Source organism: Marmota monax, unplaced genomic scaffold, assembly GCF_021218885.2.
Source record: "Marmota monax isolate L192 unplaced genomic scaffold, Marmota_monax_Labrador192_F-V1.1 WCK01_AAM20220418_F8-fsc00014, whole genome shotgun sequence".
Taxonomy (NCBI): Eukaryota; Metazoa; Chordata; class Mammalia; order Rodentia; family Sciuridae; genus Marmota; species Marmota monax.
In genome coordinates, this window is record NW_026695222.1 from 19,181,835 (window position 1) to 19,207,434 (window position 25,600).

The 25,600-nt window shown below is 46.9% G+C and overlaps 1 protein-coding gene across 2 annotated transcripts in view; it reads left to right on the forward strand.

Moving 5' to 3' along the window:
- Nucleotides 1-14,285, forward strand: part of Dhx35 (DEAH-box helicase 35) — a 72,068-nt gene extending 57,783 nt beyond the window's left edge. The window contains exons 19-22 of one of the 2 annotated variants that reach the window (XM_046433619.2): nt 3,002-3,083; nt 5,103-5,174; nt 7,294-7,405; nt 13,077-14,285. In XM_046433619.2, the coding sequence (XP_046289575.1) occupies nt 3,002-3,083; nt 5,103-5,174; nt 7,294-7,405; nt 13,077-13,121 (311 nt within the window). In that variant the 3' untranslated portion in view covers nt 13,122-14,285. Of the gene's footprint in view, nt 1-3,001; nt 3,084-5,031; nt 5,175-7,293; nt 7,406-13,076 lie in introns of those variants that run through there. The other variant, XM_058575430.1, reaches the window with a different exon arrangement.
- The last annotated feature ends 11,315 nt before the right edge of the window (nt 14,286-25,600 follow it).

Consider the following 25,600-nt stretch of genomic DNA (forward strand, 5'->3'; position numbering starts at 1 on the left):
AGGTACTGGGAATTGAATTCAGGGGCACTCAACCACTGAACCACATACTCAGCCCCATTTTATATTTTATTTAGAGACAGGGTCTCACTAAGTTGCTTGGAGCCTTGCTGTTGCTGAGGCTGGCTTTGAACTCTTGATCCTCCTGCCTCAGCCTCCTGAGCCTCTGGGATTACAGGTGTGCGCCACTATGCTTGGCAAGAATGAATACTTCTTTTGTGTATGTGGTACATGGAATTGAACTCCAGGGCACTCTACCACCCAGCTACAACCCCAGCCCTTTTTATGTTATTTTGCTATAAGGTCTCGCTAAGTTGCCCAGGCTGGCCTTAAACTTGTAATCTTCCTGCCTCAGCCACCCCATCCCCAAGAACTGGGATTATAGAAATGTGCCACTGTTCCTGGCTAAGAAAGACTACTTTTAGTGGATGAAATGTATGGCTATTACATTTTATTTTCATATGCAAGCATAATTAAAGCCAGTACTATGTAGTTAGCATAGGAAGTTACCGAAGGTAAGGCAGAAAGTAGTTCTGTATAAGACAGTCCCTGACCTCTAGCAGTGACAGTGAGGATCCTCTGTTAATCAAGGAGAAGGGTTACACTGTGGCAGGGGCTCTACAGATATTCTCTCACCTTGTCTCCCACTGTGTGAGATGTAAGTGATTGTGTCCTTGCTTTACAGGACTCAGAAAGTCCTGGGGAGATGTTAACTGAAGTTCAGGGTTACACAGTTGGTAATCAGTAGAGCCTGATCTGTTCGGCCCAGAAGCCCACACTTTTGAGGGAGTGACTCACCTGCTGGTTTATTCAGCAGTCCTTGTGGGTGCTGTGTGCCAGACGCTCAGCCATGTTCTCACCCCGACTGGTACTTGTGAACATTGCTCACTTGCTTCTAGTAGGCTGCTCATTATTCTGAGTGTTTCATATATTAATTCATTTAATGCTCATAATAACCCTGTGAAATATGTACTGCTATTATCCTCACTTTATAGATGAAAGAAATGAGGCTAAGAGTAAAAAATAACCTGCTGAAGGTCACACAGTGAGCTTGTGGTCATGTTGACGTCATTAATAGAAATAGGCATTTTTGCGGGGTAACTACTTGGAGAGAAGCTGATCAGCTTCCTGTTGCCAGGCAGGAAGATGCCAGCCTTACTTCTGCACCTGTGTATCTTAATCTGTTTTTCATTATCAACCCCCTGTTCAGGAAAAAAAGTTATATTAAAATTAAGTTCTTCATAACAAGAAGAATTAAATGCCGAGTAATAAATTTTGCGATGAAGAGTTGGCTTTGGAGGGCCACAAACCATTGTATTTTCTAAGCTATTCTTTCCACCTCCACACCCAAGAGCCAGTTTTCATCTTTTGGAAGTGACATCGCCCCGGAGACAAATGCATGTTTTAAAAGGCCATTTCTGAAGGGCATTTAGAGAGAAGGGACTGAATCTTGGATCAGATGATGGTGCGAAATGTAGATTTTGGATCAATCAGTTCTGTACTTGGGAACAGTAAAGAAGATCATGGAGACTGAAAAAATTACAGGCAAATTTAAAACATGTAGATATTAAAAAGTAAATATTAAAGATATTTTCAGTAGTCATGAGATAAAAGATAAAAACATTTGATAAATGAACAAAGGATTAGCATATAAAATTCACAAGGCCAGGTAATGTGGCACACACTTGTGATCCCAGCAACTTGGGATCTGAGGCAGGAGGATTGCAAGTTTGAGCCAATCTCAAAAACTTAATGAGACCATGTTTCAAAATTTAAAAAAAGGGTTGGGATAAAATTCAGTGGTAGAGTGCCCCTGGGTTCAATCCCCAGAAGTGGGGGGGGGGGGCGGAATTTAAGTAAAAATAAAAGACGAGGAAATTCATAAATAAATATATAGTTACCAATCAAATAAATATAAAGTAAAAGAAGGTAACTTTGTGTGTGTGGGGGGGTGTTTGCTGGGGATTGAACCCAGGCCTTGTGTTTGCTACACAAGCTGCCTACCACTTAGCTACACCCCCAAAGGTAACCCTTTTTGCCAAAACATTGTTGGTAAGAGTGCAGTGAGACTGACATATTTGTATATTGTTGATGACTTTGTAAGTAGCACCACATTTAGGGAATTTGCCAACAATTATATTTTCATAGCATCTAAAAATACCACCATCATTACGTATCAGTAAGAAAGAAAACCATGCTACAGGGGGCTGGGGTTGTGGCTCAGCAGTAGATCACTTGCCTAGCATGTGTGAGGCCCTGGGTTCGATCCTCAGCACCACATAAAACTAAATAAATACAATAAAGGTGTTATGTCCAACTACAACTAAGAAATAAATATTTTTTAAAAAAGAAAACCATGCTACCACTGTAGTTGTAAATGCTGTTCTGATCTAGTAAGTTGAAGTGGAAAAAAAAAAGAGTGAATCTTAAAATTGATGAAAAATGGTGTGTCGTAAGCCATAAAAATAAGACTATTCTTTTGCATAATCATTTGGAATTTATCTTATGGATATCATCTAGAACATGGAGCTTTATTCATGAGGGATGTTTATTATATCAATAGAAACACCAATGAAAATGGAATATTTGGAAATTTTGAAGAATTGTACACTATAGCTTATAACCTCAGAAATGATGTAGAATAATATTTCAGTTTGTGCCTTATGGAAAGAATATCATTCCCACAAGGTGCAGACTACAGAGGAATTCTGAGGTAACTGGCCAGCCTGTGCACTAACTCTCTTAGGGTCTGGTGTCCAGCCTTCGTCCAGTCCTTTGTGGCCTGGAAGTGTGGAATGGCCCCAAGTTCAAGGAGCTGTCCTGCATTATTGTTCTCAACAGCCACTGTGGGAGTGGGGACCTCTTCAGATGGTGCCAGGGTGTCTCGCAGCAGCCTGGGGTGGGGCCAGGACTGGGTCCCGTGCCTCACGGCAGAGGCCTGAAGAGGTGGCGTGTAGGGCAGGTGAGGGTCTCATGTGTTGCTCATCTGGTGCTCTGTGTGCAGGTGATCCTGATCCGGTCCTGAGGTGCATTGTTTCTGGATTCTTTGCAAATGCAGCGAGGTTTCATTCTACTGGAGCTTATAGGTAACACAATACTTTCTGAAGTCATTTATTAAAGAAGAAATCTTCAAAATGACCCTCCCCCCAAAAAATGCACAAAATGCTGATGTGCAGAAATAGTAGAGCAATTAATTATTATTATTATTTTTATATTTATTTTTCAGTTCTTCAATGGACACAACATCTTTATTTTTATGTGGTGCTGAGGATTTGAACCTAGCGCCCCGCGCACGCCAGGCGAGTGCGCTACTGCTTGAGCCACATCCCCAGCCTAGCAATTAATTATTTTTAATTTAAATAATGTCTCCCTCAAAAACTGAGTTGAAGTTAGTTATATAGTTTTAAGCAAATTGCCTCGACTCTCTGGAAGTTGTAATTCTTGTTTTGGAAGGACCGCAGTTACATGCTGGATGCTGGCACTGTCTCAGTTCCAATTAAGGAATGCTGTGACTGGAGGAAACCATTAAAGATGGTGTTTCCTAGAGAAGTTACTTTGACTGTTGGGGAGTCCATTTTGTCTGTAGAGCTTGGTGGGACGCACCGGTTCCTGGTGTCTTTGGAACTTTGCAAGTGTTTCTTAGTTTGGCAAACGTTCCTCCTGCTGCAGTCTGCATTCTCTTTCTTCCATCCCATTTTCTAGGCATAGAAAATCACTGATTATTGATGCCTACATCAGCCTCACTGTATTCAGATATAGTAAAAAACTTAAGTGTTAGTTTAGCCTTCTTTTCTCCAAATTAAATCATTCTGGCTCTTTGAGCAGATGCTTTAGTCTGCCTCTTCTATGCCGTGGCTCATTGTAGTCTCCTCCCTTCACTGTAGTCTGTCAGAGTGTGGCTGTCATCATTTCCTCATGTTAAGGCTCTCTTAGCTCTTTTTTGGATGTCTTCTCTGTATTATTTTGCCATTAGTTTTTTTTTTTTTTCCCTTGAGAAAATACTGAAAACCTGTTCTTAAGGCCAACCAAGAGATCCCTTTCCCTGAACACCAGGCTTCTGTTAAAGTGTCTAGAGTTCAGTGAGCATTTAAAGTTTTTTGGCAGCAATATCTGCTGCATCCAGCATCCTGGTGGCTGGCTGAACTTTAAAGCGCAGCACTTGACAGTTATCTCTAGTGTGTTCTGTTGGCCTGGCCCATCTTTGTCAGGATTCTGAGCCCCTCCCATATTGAGTCCTCTGTGTTTGAGGCAGTCCTTCCAGGAGGCAGGAAGGTGGGACCACCCTCTGGAGAGGCCTGAGCTCTTCTCCAGCGAATGTCCTTGACTTGTCACTTTGATTGGCTTACTCGCCCTCCTTCTCCTGAAGACAAGTCAGCCATTTCTGCAGGCATTCTAAACATTGCAATAGTGCCCTTAAAAACAACAACAGCAACAACAAAAACCAGGAGCTTCATGAGAGGTTCTAAGGCCAGTTATTCCTTTGAGACCAAGTTCAGTGTGGGGTCAGCTCCCCACCATTTGGGACAGCCAGGGCCCCCAGGATGCTGGTTTTATTATGATGCCAGCGATGAGCTTAGTCCTGTGTTGGAAGCACTTCCCCTGATGAAACAGATTCCCTGGTGCCCTGAGAAGTTCTGGACAGTGACATCCTGTAAATGTTCTCCTGTGATCTGTAGTTATAATTCTTAATTCAATTGAATAAAACTCATAGTCCAATACCGAGCTTGAACACATCTTACCCCCTCTTATATTCTTTGATTTTGTAAAATAGGAAAGCTTATACAAGAAATCATATTATTTCTGCCCAAAGGAAATTGTTTTGAAAGAGATCACGCAGAACATAAACACAGGCAAAGCATTATATTCCTAAATGCTTTTTTGGAGTGGCCACGAGTTGCTTTTCTTCCTTTTGTATGATTTATTTCTGACTCCTGGGGTGGCAGCAGGGGAGGGTCAAGGAAGGGCACAGAGTAGATATAGAGAATTGTTTCATTCAGTGAAGTTGAATCTGTCTGCATTTTTTGTTAATATTAGAAACATCTGTGGGAAAGTCTTGCTGTCAGTACTTAAAATGTGCTTCAGATGAAATTCTTCTGTCTTCCAAGGACTATCCGGGATGATCACGAGCTGCACATCCACCCTGCGTCCGTCCTCTATGCAGAGAAGCCGCCTCGATGGTGAGCCACTTTTGCTGCTGGGCCTTGGAAGCAGGGCCTGATTCTTGTTCAACTCTGGGTCCCCAGGTCCTGGCACAGGCCCTGGAACACAGGTGCTCTGTACGTGTTTGTTGAATGCATCTTATGCTGAGTTGTGTGTAGAACTTCTGCTCTACTAAAGGTCCCTTTACGCAGACTGATGTGTGTCTGCTACTCATCCTTTCAACGGGTTCACTGTCACTCACTGCCCAGATGCCCAGCCCTGCACAGCTGTGCAGAGAGATGACTTGGGGTCCAGCCCCAGTCCTGATGGAGACAGGCCTAGATTGATTCCTGTATTGTAGAAGGACTTTGCTAGAGGGATGTATAAAGTATGGGCACTTCCGGTGCTAGAGAGAGTCACTTCATAGACAAAGTTTTTCAGACAAAAAAGGACCCACAGGGCATTCAGACTGAGGAAATAGGGTGAGCAACCTGGGGCAACATCAAAGAACTTCCTGTCTTTGGGGAATGGGGAATCACTGTGGCTGGCCATGGCTGCCCCAGGGGTGGCCTGTGAAGTGGTGCCAGCCTGCAACCCTGGCCGGGAAGGAAGAAGTTTTGTGCAGAGGTCAGGCGAAGGCATTCAGATATTTTTATAGCATTTTGACAAGTTGTGCTTATGTCTGCCCGATTTAAAAACTAATAGATTTGGGCTTATATTTTGTGTCTTTTTAAAATTGCAGTTTTTAAATAATTCATTTAAATAATTCATTTATACAATATACAAATATTGTATATACAATATTTTTGTATATACAAAAAATATTGATTGACAATGGACTGGAAATTTTAAAGACAACCACTGGTCCCGTAACTAGTTGGAAGACAGAATCCTGGGGAAAGGGGAGGGGTGCATGTATGGAGAGACGGAGGGAAAGTGGCAGGAGATAAAATTAGAAGGTAGAAAATTTTGGCGTAAGATACTTTGTGCCAGTAGTTTTCAAAGTATGGCCTCTAGACCAGCAGCATCTCCTGGAAACTTGCTGGAAGTGCAGACTCAGGCCGTGTCCAGTCTGCCTGAGTCAGAACCGCAGAGGGGGGCCCAGCACTCTACTTAAGTGGTGCTTCACATCAGTGGTGAAGTGAGCTCTCACCTAGATCAAGGGAGTAGGCTGTCCTGTAACCAGCACAGACCTAGAAGCTTTCAAGGTGGAGAGCAGCTTGGTCAATTCTGGATTTAGAAATGTGGTCATTGGTGTTCAGGTCAAATTGGAGATCTCAATTCTGAATCTCCTATAAAGATCTGCTGACTTTTGGTTATTTAAATTTGGGAGTTGCTTAAAAGAAAAATTTTTTTCTTTTTCCTGTTTCATTTCCAAGGAGCTTCACACGGAGGAGTTCCTTGGAAATGAAAGGGTGGTGGATATAGAGCCAGTATGGAGCAGACCTGTGCCTCTCAGTGCCCCTCCCCCATGGCCTCTGCAGAGGGTCCCCTCCTTCCTTTTCATCAGCTGGGACTCTTTTATTGGTTCTGGGGGGTAGCAGAGTGTGGCTGGGCATTTATGGTTCTGAGGAATGCCCTGAATCAACACTTAAGATAGCTCAGAAACTAGTTATGTGCTCCTGAAGTCTGGTGTTTTGAAATTATGTTCTTGGTTCAGATGATTCAGTCTTTTTGTTCCCCCATTAAGATATCATTTATGAACAGTGAAAGATGAATTTTGACAAATGTGTACCTCCATGAAATTCACACTCTAAATAAGACAAAATATTTTCATCACTTTGGAAAGTTCTTTGTGTCTCTGAAGTAATTTCCCTGCCCTTTTCTTGATCAGGCATCTGCCTTCATTTCTTATATTGTCTAATTATGTCCTCAAATTTCGTTCAGAGCTATATAAACATACAAAGGACCAGTTACCTTTGCAGGTAACTGAGATACCTTAGAAATCATGTGGGACTCAGAGTCTTCTCTGTGAAATGTACACACTGTGACCCATGTGCTTAGGGAGTGGTATGCATTGCAGGTGTTCAGTGCTTTTGTACACGGAGTTTGGAGTACACACCTGCGAATGATTAAGGAAAGGGACTCAGTATCTCTAACTGTGGTTCCTGACCATCCTGAGACGTGGGAGGATGCTCCATGTCTTTCTCGTTTCAGGGTCATCTACAATGAAGTTATACAGACCTCCAAGTACTACATGAGAGATGTGACTGCCATAGAGTCTGCATGGCTGTTGGAGTTGGCTCCACACTTTTATCAGCAAGGAACGGTAGGAATGAACAGATCTTGTCCCCCAAACCACCCATAGGCGCTGGTTTATATTGTTAAATACACATTTCTTCTTCATTTTAGTTCCCTTAATCCCCTCTGCCTCCACCCATGGTGCATAGGATGAAAAGGCCATTTCATTACCCGGTTCCCCCAAACGGGGTGAAAGCATGTCCGTCATTTGCTTCATAAGGAAGTACAATTAAAAATGAGTCCGTCCAGCCTCATCAGGGAAAAAAACCCAAACCAAAACAAACATATCTCCAGCTCTTCTTTTCTCCCTTTGCTCCTAAAGAAGTTATCTCACACTTGAGACCCACATTTGGAGTAGCCCAGATATTCTCTAATAAGAATTGCCTCACGGACACTATGAATAGGTGTGCAGGCTTAAACCCAAGGTAGTTTAAACTGTTTGGTGGGTGAGACCTAGCCCATGTAGAGTCCTCCGTGTTCACTCTTCTGCCTTGGCAGGTCCCATACAGGACGAGCAGGGTAGTGAACATTGTTGAGCAGATTTATAGTTTTGTTTTCTTCTTCACTTTTGCCAAAAGTGGTCCATTCATTGCCCTAAAAAAAGAAAGGCCATACATTCTTCTAACAAGATTTTTCATTGAGGGATGGTTGTTAATATTTAGAAGTCTGACAGGTAAATCAGATTTCACAAGCTTTCCGGCTGACTGTGACTCATAGACTCAGTCTGTTTGTTCTGCATTGTGTTTTTAATTGGAGTGTCTAGTTATTAATGCAGTTATCAATATGGTTAGATTTAAGCTACCACCGTGCTGTTTTTTTTCTGTCTGTTCAGCTTATTCTTTGTTCGTTCTTTTTCCTGCCTGCTTTCACAGGCACATGCCCTGTTCTGCAAATTCTAGCTGTTTCAAGGGTTCTTTTAGAATTGTATTTTCTCTCTTTAAGTAGTCTTTTATACCTCTTGTTTCTTTACTTATTCATTCATTTATTTTTTTAGGGTTGCTCTAGGCATCCACAGCTCATCACAGTTGACCTTGAATTAGGGTTACACTACTTAGCTTCTAATGTAAGAAATCTATAACAATACATTTCATTTTCTCCATTTCATTCTTGGGGCTGTTGTTGTCTTATATTTTATTTCTGCATATATTTAAACCCCACAATACATTGTTACTGTCACTGTTTTAAACAATTAGTTGTCTTTTAAGAGATTAAAGAAAAAGCGAATGTTTGCGTGTTGCCCAAATATCTGCCATTTCAAGTGCTGGACCCCGTGTCTTTCTGGCATCTTTCCCCTTTAGCCTGAAGAGCTTCCTTTACTGTATCTTGGTTCACGTCTCCGGTGAACTGTTCTCTCAGAATTCATTTATTTGAAAAGGTCTTCACTTCATCTTTGTTTTTGAAAGGTATTTTTTGCTCTGTAGAATTCTAGTTTGAAAGACTTTTTGTTTGCTTGTTTCATTTTAGCATCTTAAAGTTTATTCCTTGCCATCTGGTTTGCGGCGTCTGAGAAGCCAGCAGTCGTTTTCATGGTTGTTCTCTGTGTGAAAGAGTCTTCTCCCCTTCCCCTGCCCAGTGCCTGCTTTTAGGTGTTGTTTTTTTTTTTTTTTTTCTTTTTTCTTTCCTAGCTTTATCTTTGATTTTTTTTTTTTTTTTTTTTGGTGGTTTTGGGGATTGAACCCAGGGCCTTGTGCATGTGAGGCAAGCACTCTGAGCTCTATCCCTAGCCCTTGTCTTTGATTTTTGGCAGTTTGACATGGGAGACGCCTTTCTTTGTGTTTGTCTCACTTTGGAGTTCATTGAGTGTGATGGTTCTTTCAGCTGGTTTTCTTAAATCGTGTTTGGGAAATTTGGGACAGTGATTCCTTGAAATACTTTTTTTCTGCTTCAGTGCGTCTCCTTCCTGGAGCACAGCTGCTTGCGCAGGAGCTCTTGATATGGTCTCACACCTCACAAGGCTCTGGTCCTTGTCTCCGTGCTTCAGTTTGGACGGCTGCTCTTGACCTGTCTTCAGGTTACTGATCGGTTTTGCAGTGTTCAGTACCTGCAGAGAATGTTTCATTTCAGATCTGTATTTTCCCATTCTAGCATTTTCATTTGATTCTTTTTTAGTTTTGTTTTTATAATCTCTGCTGAGATCCTTTATGTGTTCATCATATGCATTTTTTCCTTTAAATCTTTGATGAACATATTTATAATAACTATTTTAAAGTCTTGCCTACTAATTCAACATCTCTGTCATTTCTGTTATATTTTGTCTTTGTGTTCTTCCTCATAATCAACCACATTTTCCTCCTTCTTGTACCTAGTACATTTTTGTTGTAGGCTGGATATTATAGATGTTATGTTGTAAAAATCTGTATTTTGTTTCCTTTTCTTATAGAATGTTGACTGTTATTCTGGCACTCAGTTAGTTACAGGCACATCATTTGATTCTGCAGAGCCTTAATCTTGGTCTTCATAGGGTAGGTCTTAGTAATATGCTTGAGACATGGCCTTTTTGGTGTCTCAGTTAAATGGCTAGGATATTCAGTGAGGGCTCTGCCAGGTCAGAGAGCCATCGTACCCAGCACTTTCAGGCCTTCAGAATCTCCATTTCTGCTTTTAACTCCCCAGGCCTCTGCCATTCTTATTGAATCTTATATTTATTGAATCGTATCGCTTAATGTTCAGCCAAAGTCTTCAGGGTAGCCTTGTGTGGACTTCCGGAGCTCCCCCTTTATGATGCCCTATTCTGTAAATTCTAGCTGTTTAACAGTTCTGAACTCTTGTCTCCGTTTCCTCTGTTTTCTGATTAGAATTTACTTCTCTGTGCCAAGGTTTGGAGACCTAGAAAGAGATTCAGGATGAGTATGAAGCTTACCTGTTTCCTTTTTCAAAGATTACAGCCTCTGATGGGCCTATAGCTCAGTAGTAGAGTATGTGCTTAACATGCACCAGGCCCTAGTTCAATCTCCAGCACCAGCACCGTGTGTGCATTCTCTCTCTTATCTGGGTTTATGGTTTTTCCAGCATAAGGGAAAGTCCAAAACCTCTTATTCCATCAGGGCTAGAGCTGGACTGCACAGTGTTTTCCAATCAAAATTTGAATTGATTGTTGCCTTTAAAAAGTGGGAGGTTTAAGCTAGTCTCAGTGACACATGCCTGTAGTCCCAGCTACTTAGGAGATTGAGGCAGCAAGATCACTTGAGCTCTGGAGTTCAAGGCCAGCCTGGGCAACATAGTGAAACCCTGTCTTTTTTATTTTATTTTTTTTTTTAAGGGAGATTTCATATTAAATATAAGTTTCTGTTTTCTCTTGAAAAAGTATAACACTGTGCCTGTGATTCTGCATGCCGGCTATCAGGCTGAGGAGTGACTTCCTGCTGTAGATGCCACAGTCCTACATCCCTGTTTATTCATTTGCTCAACTCTTGGAGACATTTGAGTTTGTGACCCTGTGAATGGACGGGTCTTCTCATCCCTCCTCCCCTGTAAGGTCAAGGGAAATTGCCCTTTGCAAATCTACATAAGATTTAATTCTTATCCAAACAAAAAACAATTCAAACCTCTACAGTTCTTCACACATCCTAAACAGGTGTTTCAGCCAGAAACCAGATCAACTGCAGGGGCTGATGAAATGCAGAGAGTGCTGCCCCTGCCCTGTTGGGTTGGTAAGAATAAACCTGTAGTGAAAGAAAATCTTTTCCTTCCAGTCTCTTCTGTGGAAAACAACAGACTTCAGAGCCAGAGAGAGGTGATTAGCAATGCAAACTAGAATGGCGAGAAGCCCCTGTAAAAGGCCTGCTGAAGCAGTAAGAAGCGGTGCCTAGAGGAGACCAGGCCTGCCATTGTCCCACACAGTCCTGGGTTCCCAGGGCTCTTGGAGAGCAGAATTAACCTCATCACTTTCCCTTCTCAGCTCAAAATTACAGTTTCTTTAGGTCAACCCCGCAAAGTTTAAAGAGCAAACAGCTCTAGAAGTTTGAAGAAGACAAGCCCAAATTTTCACACTTATTTTTTTCTCTCCAAATGCCTGGTTTACAGCCCATCACTTTCACCGTGATCAGCATTTTTAAAAAGGCTGGGACCTTTAGAAACCACCAGTGCAGCGGCCTCCTTGTACAGTGAGGGTCCCCAGGTCCCCAGGTCCCCCTGGTTAACAGTAGTCCAGAGGAGCTTCTGCAGTTAAGTTTTCCAAAGCAGATGGCCTTGCCCGGGACTCTCCGGATCTCCAGGGACTGCCCATGGACTGTCGATGTTCTTTGGTGAACATAGACCATATACAGCCCACGGACCATCCATGCTCTGTTCCTGGCACCCTAGGTGACGTTACTTCACTTGTTTTTTAGAATGTCATTCTTCCTTATAAAGAGGCCTAAAATGGTTCAGAGTCAGCTTTGTTTATGCTCAACATTCCTTCTAGAAATGAGCACCAAAAATGGCCTTGTAAGCACAATGGCGTCATCTTCCATTCTCAACTAAGGCTGTGGGTGTCTAACCTTAGTTGGAGGGTCATATCAGGTGAAGTACAGAGAGGAGAGAATTCAGAGGATAAATACAGCAAGAATAGGGTGACCTGTTCAGAGATTTGCCTTCCCATCTGCAAATTGTTTTTGTGTTTCTCAAAGTTATCTTTGTTATCTGGGAAAACCCTTCCAACCTGGCCTTTGGAAGACCCTTCCCTGGTCCTCCTTAGGCAGGAATAGATAGAAAGTCTGTCATCCTGCTGCTCACTGGGCCCTGGCTCCCGTCCCGCAGTCCTTTCTTACCTTGTACTTGGCAGTGTATGCGTCTTCTTTCCACCCTGTGTTTGCTCAGGGACTGCTGTTCTCTTTGGGGTGGTGGGACCTGCTCTCGTGAGGCCGTGTGTGTGCTGAGAAATGGGGTTTGGGCCCTGAGAAGTTGGGGTGGGAAGTCCCCTTGTGAAGAACTCACCGTGTGCCCGGGTCTTGGTATTCGTTTATGATTTTTGATGGGGCATCAGATGTCCCTCAGTTGGTGAGTGGCTGTCCCTTATTAGAAGCTTATATTTACTCTGCCTCAAATGCATATTTTAAGATTTCTATCACTTTTGGTTTTACCTTAGAATATTTTTATCCTTTAATCCTATTATCTAATACCCACGATTATGTTAGTGAGATTCGTATGTTATGTATACTGACAGTGACATTTCTGGGGGGAAAATACTGTCACTAGGAGGTGTCTGTTTCCTGCCTGGCTTCTTAGCTGGTGTAACCCCCACTGTGGGAGGGGCCATGGCTTTAGCTCCGGTGAGCACAGGCACCTGGCAGGTGGAGATGCTGGCTGAATTGACCCATTCCTTTGTTTCTAAAGGGAGAGTACTTTTCCTTGACCATTCTCAAAAACCTCTTGGAAAGCTGAGGCCATCCTCTGTTGAGGCCAGCCCTTGAGCACAGGCCTTGGGCTTCAGTGCTGCCTGGCGGAGGGAGAGGCGGTTCACTGGCAGCCTCTGGAGTGCTGTGGGGCCAGCTTCTGTCTTGGTGGGCCGGCTCCGGCTGCTTGTGGCCTCCTGAAGTCCTGTTTCCTTCATGGGTCACTTGGGCTTTCCCTCTCCAGGCTTTTTTCTGAGGGACACAGCATTTCCTGAGAAGGCGTGGACTGGGTGGAAGATTTGATTTGGTCACTGACTTGGGAATTATGTTGGAGTCTGGTGTCCTTGTCCAGTTAACCCAACTATGATGTTTTCTCTTCTCTTGCAGCACTTGTCCCTGAAAGCCAAAAGGGCCAAGGTCCAGGACTTGTGAGCTGAGCTCAGTTGCAGTAGCAGTAACTGCTTGGTGGCCTCTTTTCCTTGCTGTCCCTGGCCCCGGGGGTGTGAGCTGGCGCCAGCTCACGTGGAATCTGCAGCTGCTGTGGAGTGGGCTGCAGCCAGCTCACTGGCTCCTTTCTTCCCACCCTTGCCAGCATTTGCCTCTTTGCTGAGATCCAGAGAAGTCCGTGCATGGGCAGACGCACCACGCGCCGCACTAGGTAGAATGGGAGTGGGCCAGGCGGCTCTTGGGCTGGTCAGCACGCTCACTGGCCCAGCAGGCCATTGGCAGCAGGCGCACAATACTGGCCCAGCTCCTGGGGAAGGAGGAAGAAAGCCAGCTGCTGAAGGCTGCAGTGCCACGTGGGGTGGACAAAGGCTCTGCTGGGCCACCTTTGCTTCCCTGCTGTGGCCATGGCTGAGTTGACCAGTGAGGACCTCTGCTGGATGTGCACAAGCGTGTGTGAGTGAAGGCAGGGGACCTTGGAAATGCTGGGGATTTCTGCCAGGATGGCCAAGGGTCAGGTCTGCCAGGGGTCCAAACCGAGCAGCTTGTGTCTGTCTTCTGCCTGTGTCCCTGCTTAACTATGGCCAGGAGACTGACAAGGGATTGGTGTCTACAGGAGGACTCCCATGCACCATCCCGGGTAGCCGTGGATTTCTGTCTTTCACAGTGGGCTGAGCTTTCTCTCAGAGCTCAGTGCCACGTCCTGGTGCCAGAGCTGGCACTGGCGAAAGCCCACCAGCTCTGACCCTCAGGGCTCCTCTGTAGCAGGAATTCACTAAGTTTAGCTGCTCTAAACTTCTGTAGCTCAGGAATGTAACTCTCGTCTCTGTCTTTGTTTGTCCACGTGTGTTCTCGGGAGAACATGGGTGGCTCTTCCAGCAGGCACTGGTTTCCTTGTTGCCCCTGTGGCTGCTGAGATGATGACTGCTCCTCAACACGACGATGCAGTGTCCCCTTACTGTTTCAGTGACAATTATTTTAAAAACACGTAGCTTGAAAATTTATTTTTATACTGGTTTTAGTTTGGATGTGCCACTTTTGGCATCAAACCTGTATGGCATTTTTATTTCCATTTTATAAACATGTAAATAGTAGTGATAACTTGTTAATAATGGTAAACCTTTATACCTAAAATATACATATTCCCTCCCATCTGTAGATGTCATGGTCTTTATTTTAAGATGGTCCCATGAATTATTCCTTGCGAGGGCCTGATATTGTCTAAAAAACCTGATGCAGTGGCATCCATCAGCTTTGGGGTTACATGGACACAGGAAGTTCCCCTCCCATAACGTGCACTGATGTGCCTGAGTGTCCTTGAGAGTTCAAGCCATGGGATACTGCTTAAAGGAAGACCCAGAGAGGTACCATTTCTTGCTCCCTGGGATCTTTCTGTGTAGAGCTCAGAGACATCTTATTTTCAAAGGTTCTGTTGCAGTAGAAGGGGAAACATTACAGGATCCACACCCTAAGGTTGGAGACCAGAGATCCAAAATGGGGGGGCGCCTGGAGGGTGGCAGACAGAAGCGACCCGCCTTTCCTTGGTGCCTCTGTCTTTGGGTGCCTGATCATGAGTACACACTTCCCATCTGTACCTCCGCCTCTTAGAGGGCAGCCGTCACCAGAGCAGGGCTTCCAGTTTTGTATCCTGTGTTATGTTACAGCCTTGGGGATGAAGATGGATCTTCATTGTCAGAATCTGAAACTTCAAAATCCCGAGCCCTTGACTGGGAGCCCTTTACATAATTCTGCGTTTGTGGTCTGTACAGGCCTCGCCAGCTCCCTCCCACAGGTGATTTCCCTGTATGTGGGATGTTGCCATCATAAGGAGCCCCTACTTCTGTCCACTCCTGTGGGTCACAGTCCAGCCAGCAAATGGAGGTTGAGCCAAGCGCTGAGTGTACAGGGGAGTGGGGAGATGCTGGTTAGTAAAAGGTGGGAAGAGTGGATCAGAACAGATGGGGTGATGGTGATACTGGGTGGTAGTCTTTTAAAAAATATTTTCCTTGGAAAAATAAAATGCCAACAATCCTACGTCATCCACCTGATCAAAAACCAATTCAAAATGAAAACAAAAACTGATTGATGAAATCTCTGTCTGGGAACTGCTGGGGTGTGGGCAGCCTGGACTGTGGGCCAGCTGGCGACACCCCACTAGGCGCAGTCCCTCTGGGAATAGGGATCCAAATGCCAAGCAGCTGAATTTCCAGTGAATTTTTGGTGCAACAGGGGTACCTGCCTTTATGTCTCACTGGAAGGATTCAGGTTAACTGGTCTCCAGCCCGTATCCCTTCTTCATCTCAAGATCAGCTGTTTTCCACTCCAGTGACTCACCTGGATTTTTCCTTAGCCTTCTGGCTTGTGATGAAATGATGGTGGAACTTTGGATTACTTGACAGTTGAATTTTTTTTTCCCTTTGAGTCATTGGAACTGTAACTAGCCAATTAAATCGTTTGACAGACACCTGGCCACTTAGGGTGAATAGCTAGTTTGCCTGGCAGGCAGGAGGGCAGTGGTCCCTGGGTCCTCACCATCATTGCTTCCACCAGCAAGCAGGGCTGCCGTGCTGGCACCTGGTGAATTACGGAGATGTTACCTCATGCCCTCTTGGGTGGTACTCAGCTTGTTCAGACAGGCTGTCTCCTCGCCTGCTTAAGTGGGACCAAAGCGATTCCCAGGGCAACACCTCCCCTGGCCCTCTGGCATGTGTGGCCTCTCTCCCACTTGCATCTTCTACCGAAGACTATGGGCCAGCGGAGAGGCTGGGAAGTAGGAGATTCACAAAGGAGTGGGGAGGTGGGGGCAAGGTTCAGTGGTTAATGCCCCAGAGTCTCCAAAGCCAGGGGAAGGCCCAGCACTGGCTACTCCTAAGGCTTCTGAGGCCTTGTCCATTGACCACGGCCCAGTCAGCAGCTCTGAATACAAAGGTCCTGGCCAGGCCCTTTGCTGGCCTCAGCCTGATACGTGAACCAGTACTCGATCCACTGGCAGCCTTGACACCTTCCTGCCTCCTGACTACTGCTGTCAGGACCCCAGGGACCTAAGGGCAGGTGGTGGCTTATTGGGTCTTACCAGCCAGCCCTCTGCTGTCTGTGCCTTTTCTGTCCCTCTTTTTGTTTCCACTTGTGACTGTGTTTAGCCCCCTTACCCCGCCTGACTTCTGCATCATTCCCTTTTTCCGTGAAGCTTTAAGAAAAATACAGATGTGATTTTATTTTTATATTCTTTTCAAAATTATTTTTCCCTTAAGATTTATTTTAACTTCTTAGTCTCTCTTTGCACTCTGCTTATTTACTTCTAACTTTTATTTTGAACACTTAGGTACAAAAAAAGTCTCAGGTAGTTTTGTTGTGCTTCTGTAAATATTTTCTTCATTTAATATATTAGTTTGGACTCAGTGATTTCCCTCCTGTTTTCCTTTACTCCTTTCTTCTTAGTGTGTTTGCTTTAGTGGTTGGCAGAAGGCCTGCTGGTAGGTGTGGGAGATGAGAAAAGACATTTGCAATAGATAACACCAATCAATGATCACATGTCAGGAATGCACAAGAAGCTCCTATAGGTCAACAAAAAGAACCCATATAAGAAAAAAATGGGCGAAGGGGGTGAACAGGCAGACCCTAATCCATCAAGCCAACACCAATGCTCAAACTGAGAAGCACCAACTAAAGTAATAATTGGGTGTCACTTTGCATTCAATAGATGAGCAGAAGTTGGAAAGGTGAGTCGTGGGAATGTGGGCTGAGATTCAGAGACTGCTGCCCGTGGCCAGTGTGGCTGTCCTGGAAAGCGGCCCGGCACTACTCACCAGTGAAGTACATGCCAGCTCATGGCCCAGAAATTCCACTTCTGTTGTGTGTTCCCAACAAAAGTCTCCCCTGGTGCATAGGAGACATGTGTAAGAATGGTCCCCCAGTGTGATGGGTGGTTGTGAGATTGTGTCCGTTGCTGGGAGAGTGCAGAGAAATGTAGTGGATGATGTTGTGGAGTGCAGCAGAGCAGTTCCAAGTCACAGACAGCAGATGATACAGGCCTCAAAAATAGCTCGGTGGAAAAAGTGGGAAACGTGATAGTACTGTTTTCAGAAACTGAAGATACGTGCACACCAAAGGCAACACAAAGATTGCAAAACCGCAGACCAACAAGGTGCTGCACACTAGGGTGTTGCCTGTGGGGGTGGGAGTAGGGCGACGGGGGGAGGGGGGATAAAATGGTGAGACCCTGCCTCAAATTTTCAAAAAAGGACCTGGGGATGTAGCTCAGTGGTAGAGCGCCCCTGAGCGCAAACCCTGGTACCAAACCAAACAAAGGAAATAAGTCTAGACAAAACCACATGGGGTTAAAGAAGGAGCCCCGAGTGCTCATCCAGAAGAGATCTGGATGATTCCCTTCTTACCCTAGGTTTTGGGTGTATTTACCAATGGCTCCTGTGAGTTGCGAGGTCCTGGGGTGGGCCTCAGGGGGCCTGCTGCTGACCTCCCAGTTCAGAGCCTGGCAGGATCCACTCCACCTGGATGGAATGACCTGGCCAACATCGTGAGACCTCTTGAGGTTTACGTGCCCTGTCACAGCACGCTGTTATTCAGGTATGTGCCCTTGTGGTCCCCTCTTAGCTCATGTTTATTCTGCGGGTCCCATGGTGCACTTGGTTTTCACTGTAGTCTGAAGGCCAGCCATGGGGCTGCCACAACCACTGGGGAGTGAAAGGCCCTATGGTTCCTTCTAGTAGAGGTGAGTGAGCTCACTGAAAGTCCTCACACGTGTAGATAAACAGATGCCAGAACGGTGGTAGTTTGTGGGACTGATCTGGACACAGATCTTCCATATTTCTAGGAGAGGAACTGGTAGGACACATTTCATCCCTGAGTCCTGCCTGCTGATCAGCAGCTTTAAGATGGAACATGCGTTCATGCCTACGGGGACTCTCATTCCCGCTCAGCCCTGGGCCCTGAGCTGCTGAAGCCTTTGGCCCTCTGAGTAGAGAACTGCAAATTTTAAGGTTTGGAAATCCCTTCAGCTTTTATCATCCAAAGAGTCGCCCCCAGTGTGGCTCCTTCTGTCCCCACCACTGGCTCCCTGGTCATTGAGAACCAGTTTAATTGGCCCTTGTGTCTGGTTTTCCAAGGACTGCCCTGTAGGGGGCTGGAATCTGGGCCAGGTTAGAGACACTCGAATTGGAAGAGGCCACGGGGGAACTCATTAAAGTCTTGCTCTAAAGTTTTGTTGCTCGGAGAAGCGTATTCTAGATCACCCTGGGTGTTCCCGACTTCAGCTGAAGACTTGGAAGGCGGGCAAATTCTGGCATAGCCCTGCCTTGGTGGCGAAGTCCAGGATACTCAGCTTTTAGGGAGTCAGGGCAGATTTTTTGTTGCAGATTAATAAACCAAGGCCACTATCCTGTGCTGCGATGTGGTCTGGCCAGTGCTGAGGGGTCCAGATGCCTAGGTTTTATGTTTGATTTTTGCCAATTGATTAGTTGGTTTGACCAGGCAGTTAGGATACAAGGGCCTAGCACTCCCACAGCCTCTCCTGGTTCCTACTCAGATGGGATTCTGACCCCCTCTGGGTGTGAGAATAACTTACAGGACACTGGGCCCAGATCAGTGACACCACAACTGGATGTCACCTGAATGGTGGAAACAAGAGCACTGAATTAAATCAGAGAGCTGGATTAAAGACCCTTTAATTAGGTAAGATTTACACATAACAAATGCACTCATTATAATTGACTACAGTTTCAGTCCATCAGTACACCACAATGATCACAAAAGTCAAATAGAGAACATTTTCATCCAAAAAGTTCCCTCATGATCTTTTGTAGTCACTCGGCCCCCAGCACACCCTGACCTACAGTGGCACTGTTCTGTTGTCAGTATGGATTGGTTTCACCTTTCCCAGAATTCCATATAAATAGCGTATACTCTTGTGTCTCTGTGAGACCTGGGTGTAAGTCCCACTCAGAATTTTTGACCTTTGGCAGGACACGTTCTGTCTTTGGGTCAGTTTCCTTCTCTGTCAAGTGAGGATGATAATAACTCAGCCCACCATCTGCTCTCCTCCCTCCTTTCAGGTGCACTGCTGCTACAGTCAGCTCCAGAAAGGCCCTGCACCTGGGGTTGATGGGTAAACAGGAGCCCCCACTCCTCCAGCCTGACTTTTCAGGAGGGTGCTGCTGCGCCCGCCCTCCTCCCAAACCTGTCCTAGGCTCCCTGGTGCCATGATCTCTTTCAAGATCCACATCTCTTTCAAGGAAAGCCACTTTAATGGAGATATGAATACATCCCAGGAAAGACAAGCCCCTTCCAGAAGATGGGCAAAGGTGAGAGGTGATCAGGCGGAGCAGAAGGGAAGAAAATGTTGGGTGGAGTCTCAACAAGCCCAGAGCAGAGCCTCTCTGGCTCTGGGGCTCAGGGTATCAGGACTTCCAGGGGGAGCACTTGTGTATGGTATATGGAGCTTCTGGGCACTCCAGGCAAGCAGTGGCTTCGAGACAGACCCAGGCTTCTGATGCTGTGTCAGGGCATGTGATGGAGGACCACGTGAGACTCAGAGAGGCTGCAGAGCGGCACTGTGCTGCCCTCTTCTGGCCAATGGAGGAAGTGACTCCCCAAATTGCTGTCCTCATCTGGCATTGGGCGGAGGGGCTGCCTTTGGTCCCTTTCTTCTGACAACCTGGCAGAGCCAATCTGGAGGGGCGGAGCAGTGTGGAGAACTGATGTGCTGATGTCTCTGTTATTCCCTGCACGCCCCTTCTCTCTCTTCCCTTGCCTGTAATACATGCACCTAAGGAGGGGGAGCGAGCAAGTCATGTTGCTGTTCCAGCCTCCTCCTGCGCAGCTCCCTTCTGCTGTACCACCCCCATGGCCCCTGTGCCAACTGGTTCAGGGAAACCTCGTTCTGCTACCTTTCCATCAGTAGAGCTGGGGGGGACCAATCCTGGGGTGCAGGAGGAAGCACCTGAGTTTGGAGGTAGAATATGGACCATACTTATTCAGGTGTCACCTTGCCCAGGCCACAAAGCCATGGTGGAGAGATGGGCTGGTGCCTCCGTGTGCTGTGTGTTGAAGAATAGCTGCAGATTCCTGGACACTCCTCCCCTGCAGAGGTGGAGTCTATGGCCCCTCCTCTAATTTAGCTGGTTGGTGATTGTTTTGACCAATAAAGTAGCGTTGAAAGTGATGCTGAGTGATTTCCAAGGCCACGTGGCTTCTGCCTGGCTTTCTGGGTCACTGAGCTGTCCAAGCAGGCCAGCGACCAGAGATCAGAATGCTAGAGAGGCCATTGGTGGGTCCCACCTCAGCTATCCAGCTGTCCCCTCCTGGGGACTAGAACGCTATCCCAGAAGTGTGTCCTCCATTCCAGCCCTTCCAGGCCTCTAATTTTCCCTCAGTGGGGTCCAGAGACAAACTATGCCGGCTGTCCAGATTCTGTCTGTGAATGTGATAAACTTGTAGTCATTTCTTGCCATCAAGTTTTGGGTTGGATTGCTAGGTATCAACAGTCCTGGGAGCATCACTCCAGTGTGGGACATCAGACCCCGGCCATAGAAGGCTCCTTGGGCCCCCCTGGCCTGGTCTGGAAAGGGAGGCACTGTGAGAAAGCTTGGGGGACGAGCCCCTCTCCAGGCTCACCGGCAGGAGCCCTGGTGGGCCCCCTCTGGGGGATTCCCCCGGGCCTGGAGGAGCTGAGCTGGTGAGCTCCATTCCCTCAACTGAGGTCTGGCTGATCCATGCTCATTTTAATATGAAAATAAGATTTTGTGTCACAACTGTGACCCCTGAGAGGTCTTGGGGTCAGTGACACGCTGGGATTTGGAGTTGCAGAAAGAGTCGGCTGTGGGCTGGGGGAAGGTCGAAGGTGGGACAGGAGCAGAATCAAGCCAGAGGATGCGGTTTCAGAAACACTGTGGGTGGGCAGAGCCAGCTCCCATCCCGTTTGTCCCCTGAGAGGAAGAACTGGAGGCTCAAACGGTTCAGGGCGGAGCAGCTAGCGCAGGTGCCCTGGAGGGCGGACCTGCGCTGCCGCGTTGTGCCGGGCAGGGGCGGACCCCCTTCCGGAGTCCTAGCCACTGTTGCCAGAGCCCCAATCCCCCCCAGCCCAGGCCACAGCAGGCGGGATGCTCCGGGAAGGTGCTGCACATGTCGGCCGGCAGGGGGAGCTGTCGCCCCACGTTTGCGCGGTTGGGAGCTCCAGTCCCATTCCAGGTCTATTGGTGAAGGCTGAAGAGAGCAACCAGACCCGTGCCCAGTGCATGCTCTTGACCTGCTCGCCCAGAGACGTTCTCAGCTGCCCTGGAGTGGAAGGAGACACCCCCACCCCACCACACACACCTCCCTCGACTAGGTCCCCTTCTCTGTTCACTTTGGCTCAAATCAGGACCTTACCCACCAGGTCCCTAAATCTTGACCACGTCTAGGAAGAATGCATGAATGTCCTCATTTTACAGGTCCAGTTTGTGAGCAAGCCACACCAAAATCAAAGAACACCAGCGAAAGTTTATGGAGTTCTAATTATTGACTTAGCTGCTAGGGCCCTTCTGAGTGGAGTGTGGGCAGCTGCTGGGGAGACCCAAGGACCTGCAAAAGGAGCAGATGGGACACGTCAATCTAAGGGACTAATGAGTGTTCCGGAGCATCCCAGGTCATCCCCTTGTTGTGTTTCTGTACATTGCAGGCATCTCTCCTGCAGCCTTCAGAGGCCCAAGTGCTTGGAGAGTGGCCTCCTGGGGGTGGGGAGCTGGCACCTAACAGGAGCATTGTCCAGGGACCTGGTGATAGGAGATGCAGCATGATTCCAGAGCTGTGCTCCTCTGTGCCAGCATCACAAGGCCACAGTCACAGCCAAGAGCACTCAAGGCCTGGCCTCAGCCCACTCCAGGCTCTGGCCTCCTGGAGACCAGCCAGTGAGTCGCTCCAGCCTTGGAGGCAGCCCTGGCAGGAGGCAGTGTGGCATGGTGGTTAAGGGCTGGGCCCTATGTGCCACAGTGCCTTGGCTCAAGTCCTGCTGCCACCACCTACCAACAGTGTGATCTCTGGCATGACTCTTAGCCCTGCCTGTCTTCATTTGTAAAATGAGGAAATAATCCATACACCTCTGCATCAACCATGCTATTTTTTTCTGTTTTATGATGCTTTGGCATCTTATCGTGGACCTTGCTGCCCAGGGGGAACTGCCCCTTCTGAGACTAATTCCTTGAGTCAGTGAACAACTTCCCTGTAAGTGCACCTGTCCTCTGAGAACTGGCCAGTCCAAAGCCCACACTCCCAACGACCCCCTTTATAAAACTCTCTCCCCAATCACTGCAGGGCGCATATCAGGCCACCACGACAAACAGTGCAGCCTAGAGCCTACTAAGATGCTAAATCAGCCAGTTCTAAGGTGCTTATCCTGCCTCACCTATGAATGACACCGTAAAGGCTTTTGTCTGTGTTTCCCCTTCTCCTGCCTCCTGACCAATCATAGTGCTACCCCATGTGCCCTGCATGGTGTGGTCCTTCCCGTCAGAACAGCAGCCATCATTTCTGCTTTGGAGTCAGTTGTTTGTGCGTCTGTCCTCTTAACTGCACCGGGAACAACAGAATCATCCTGGGTACATTTTGAATAACCTCACAAGATTGCTGCAGGGATCAATCTTAACTTTTCAGAAGTGTTTTTAACAGCTTGGGTGTGATGGTGCACACCTTTGATCCTAGCAACTCAGGAGGCTGAGTGAGGCAGGAGGATCCCAATTTGGAAGCCAGCAGGGGCAACTTTATTTTAAGAACCTGCCTCAAAATAAAAAATAAAAAAATCCCCAGGATGTAGCTCAGTGGCAAAGTGTCCTTGGGTTCAGCCCTCAGTTCCGAAAATAAATAAATAAATAAAACATAAATAAATAGTGCTTACAACAGTACCTGACGTGGGGAGTGCTAAATGAGGAGAAGTTACGATGCCATCTCCTTCGCCCAGCCTCATTCCTTCTTCGTACCAACTGCCTCGCTCTGGGAACTCAGAGCCCATGTGCCTCAGGAGCCAGAGCCAGGTGCCATTATCTCCTGTCAATAGTGCAGAGCCCCTCCAGGCAGACGGTGACAGCGGGTGAGGAGGGTGGCCAGGAGGAGAGAAGGGACAGTCCTCAGAGCCCAGCAGAGGGGCCCCTACCCATGTGCCATTTGGCTGCAGGGACTAGGTTTCTAATCAGGGACAACCTCCCCAAACCTACACCCTGATACTCCAGGGTCAAATGGGTCGGTCCCTTTCCTATTGATAATTATGCTTAATCATCATCATCACCTGAGAGCTTCTCACGACTAAAACACTCAGGGTCACTCCAGGTGAACTGGGCTACATGAAATAAATCACACAAGAGACACAGATACCTTTTTCTTTGGGTCCTGTGACAGCTCCTCTGATTTTAGGGGTCTGTGGAAAGAGAGAGGGAGGGAGGGAGGGAGGGAGAGACAGAGAGAGAGAGAGAGAGAGAGCCAGCGCGAGAGAGATAGGTAGATAGATATTGGGAGAGAGCAGAGAGAAGCCATTATTGTGGAGAAGCCATTCAAAGGAGGCAAGGGATCAGGTTTCAGGGGGTTGAGTCTAGCTTCCTGATGTCTGCTGTCAGCAGGTTGACTGACAGCTAGGAAGGCCATGCCCAAAGGTAGAGCAAGAGAAGGGGACACACAAAGGGAATTTCCATGGAACATTCTATCTCAAACAGGGCAAAGGGGTAGGGTTACAAAAGAATAAGTGAGTGTAGCTCAACCCCAGGGTAGGCCTACTCAGAAGACTGGCCTTGCTATCTGAGCAGGGGAAAGACCGAGTCTGGAGTCATGGCACTGCCGAGCCAGACTAAGTGATCTTTCAGATCCCCGTGGTGCCTCAGGACTGGGAGGCGTGGTAACTCATGTGGCTCCCCACAATCGTCATCATCTACTCAGTGTGTATGTACAGTGATCAGGCAACGTGCTAACTTCCTGCACTAGCAGTTCTCAAACTTTTTGGTCTCCGGAATTCTTTTTATGCTCTTAAAAATTATTGAGGGTCTTGAAGGGCTCCCAATGTGAGTTGTCTTTCTCACTGTTTACTATTTTAGGAGTCGAAACTGAGAGAATTTTCATGTATTTGTTTATAACTTATTTAAAAGAGCAATAATAAATACATGTTAGCATAATTTTTTTTTATGATAAATAACTGCGTTTTTCAATCCACAGAATTGAGAGAGAAGGAAGCATGGCATGATTTTACACTTTTATGTGTCTTTATAGTGTCAGGCTTAGTAAGAAGCCAGCTGGATTTCCAATAGCTGCCTCTGTATTCAATTTTTTGAGATATCACATGTCAAGTAGTCCCTGGAATACTCCACTGAGTTAATTTTTTTTCCAATGAGGGCAAAAAAGACAAATAACATCTCCATGTTGTTATAAACAGTTTTGACTTTTATGGACCCTCTGGAAGGGCCTCAGGGACTCCCAGAGGTACTCAGGACTCACTTTAAAAACTGCTTTCCCGGGCTGGGATTGTGGCTCAGCGGTGGAGCGCTTGCCTAGCACAGGCGGGACCTGGGTTCCATGCTCAGCACCGCATAGAAATAAAGGCATTGTGTTGTGTGCATCTACACCTAAAATAAATAAATAAATAAATAAATAAATAAATAAATAAATAAATGAATAAATATTTAAAACATAACCAAACTGCTTTCCCAGGGAGTAGTGGTACAGGCCTGTAATCCCAGTGAGTCTGGAGGCTGAGGCAGGAGGACAACAAGTTCAAGGCCAACTTCAGCAATTTAGCAAGGACCGAGGCAACTTAGTGAGACCCTTTCTCTAAATAAAATATGAAAAGAGCTGGGGCTGTACTCTGGCTTCAATCCGCGGCACCAAAACAAACAAACAAATAAAGGAAACTGCTGTCTCACACCATGAATAGAACCTTGTGTGGCCCCAGTTTCCCACGTGAGGAAAGGGGGCCTGAGGAGATGAAGACTTGCCAAGGTCATGAAAGGGCTTCAAAGCCAGGCCGCCTGGGGGAAGTGCGGGTGTCACTGGGAAAAGACCAGGTTTGGGGTGGGAGGCCCCAGCACATGGCCCTGCGAGGAGGGCAGGGATTGGACACAGACAAAGCAAGAAGCGAGGAATGGCCAGTGCTAGTGGGGACCAGGGCCTGCCGTCAGGGGCGGGGGCTTGGGAGGGGCCCAGAGGATCAGTCAGTCACCGAGTGGCCCCGGTGACAGGGCTGGAGATGGCCGCTGGCGGCGGATGCAGGCTCAGGCTGGAAAATCAATAGGTGATCAGTGGTCCAGGGGCATGCTGTTCATCAGGTGCGCGGAGAGGCAGGGGCGGGGAGGGGGGGCCGAGGAAATATCTCTGACCCCCGCAGGATTGATCAAACAGCCAGACACCCAAGGCCAAACCCACTAATAAAGTGAGACGTTCAGCTCAGCTGGCGGCTGCTGGCTGAAGGTCTTAAAAAAACCGCTTAGCTGGGGACTTCTTGC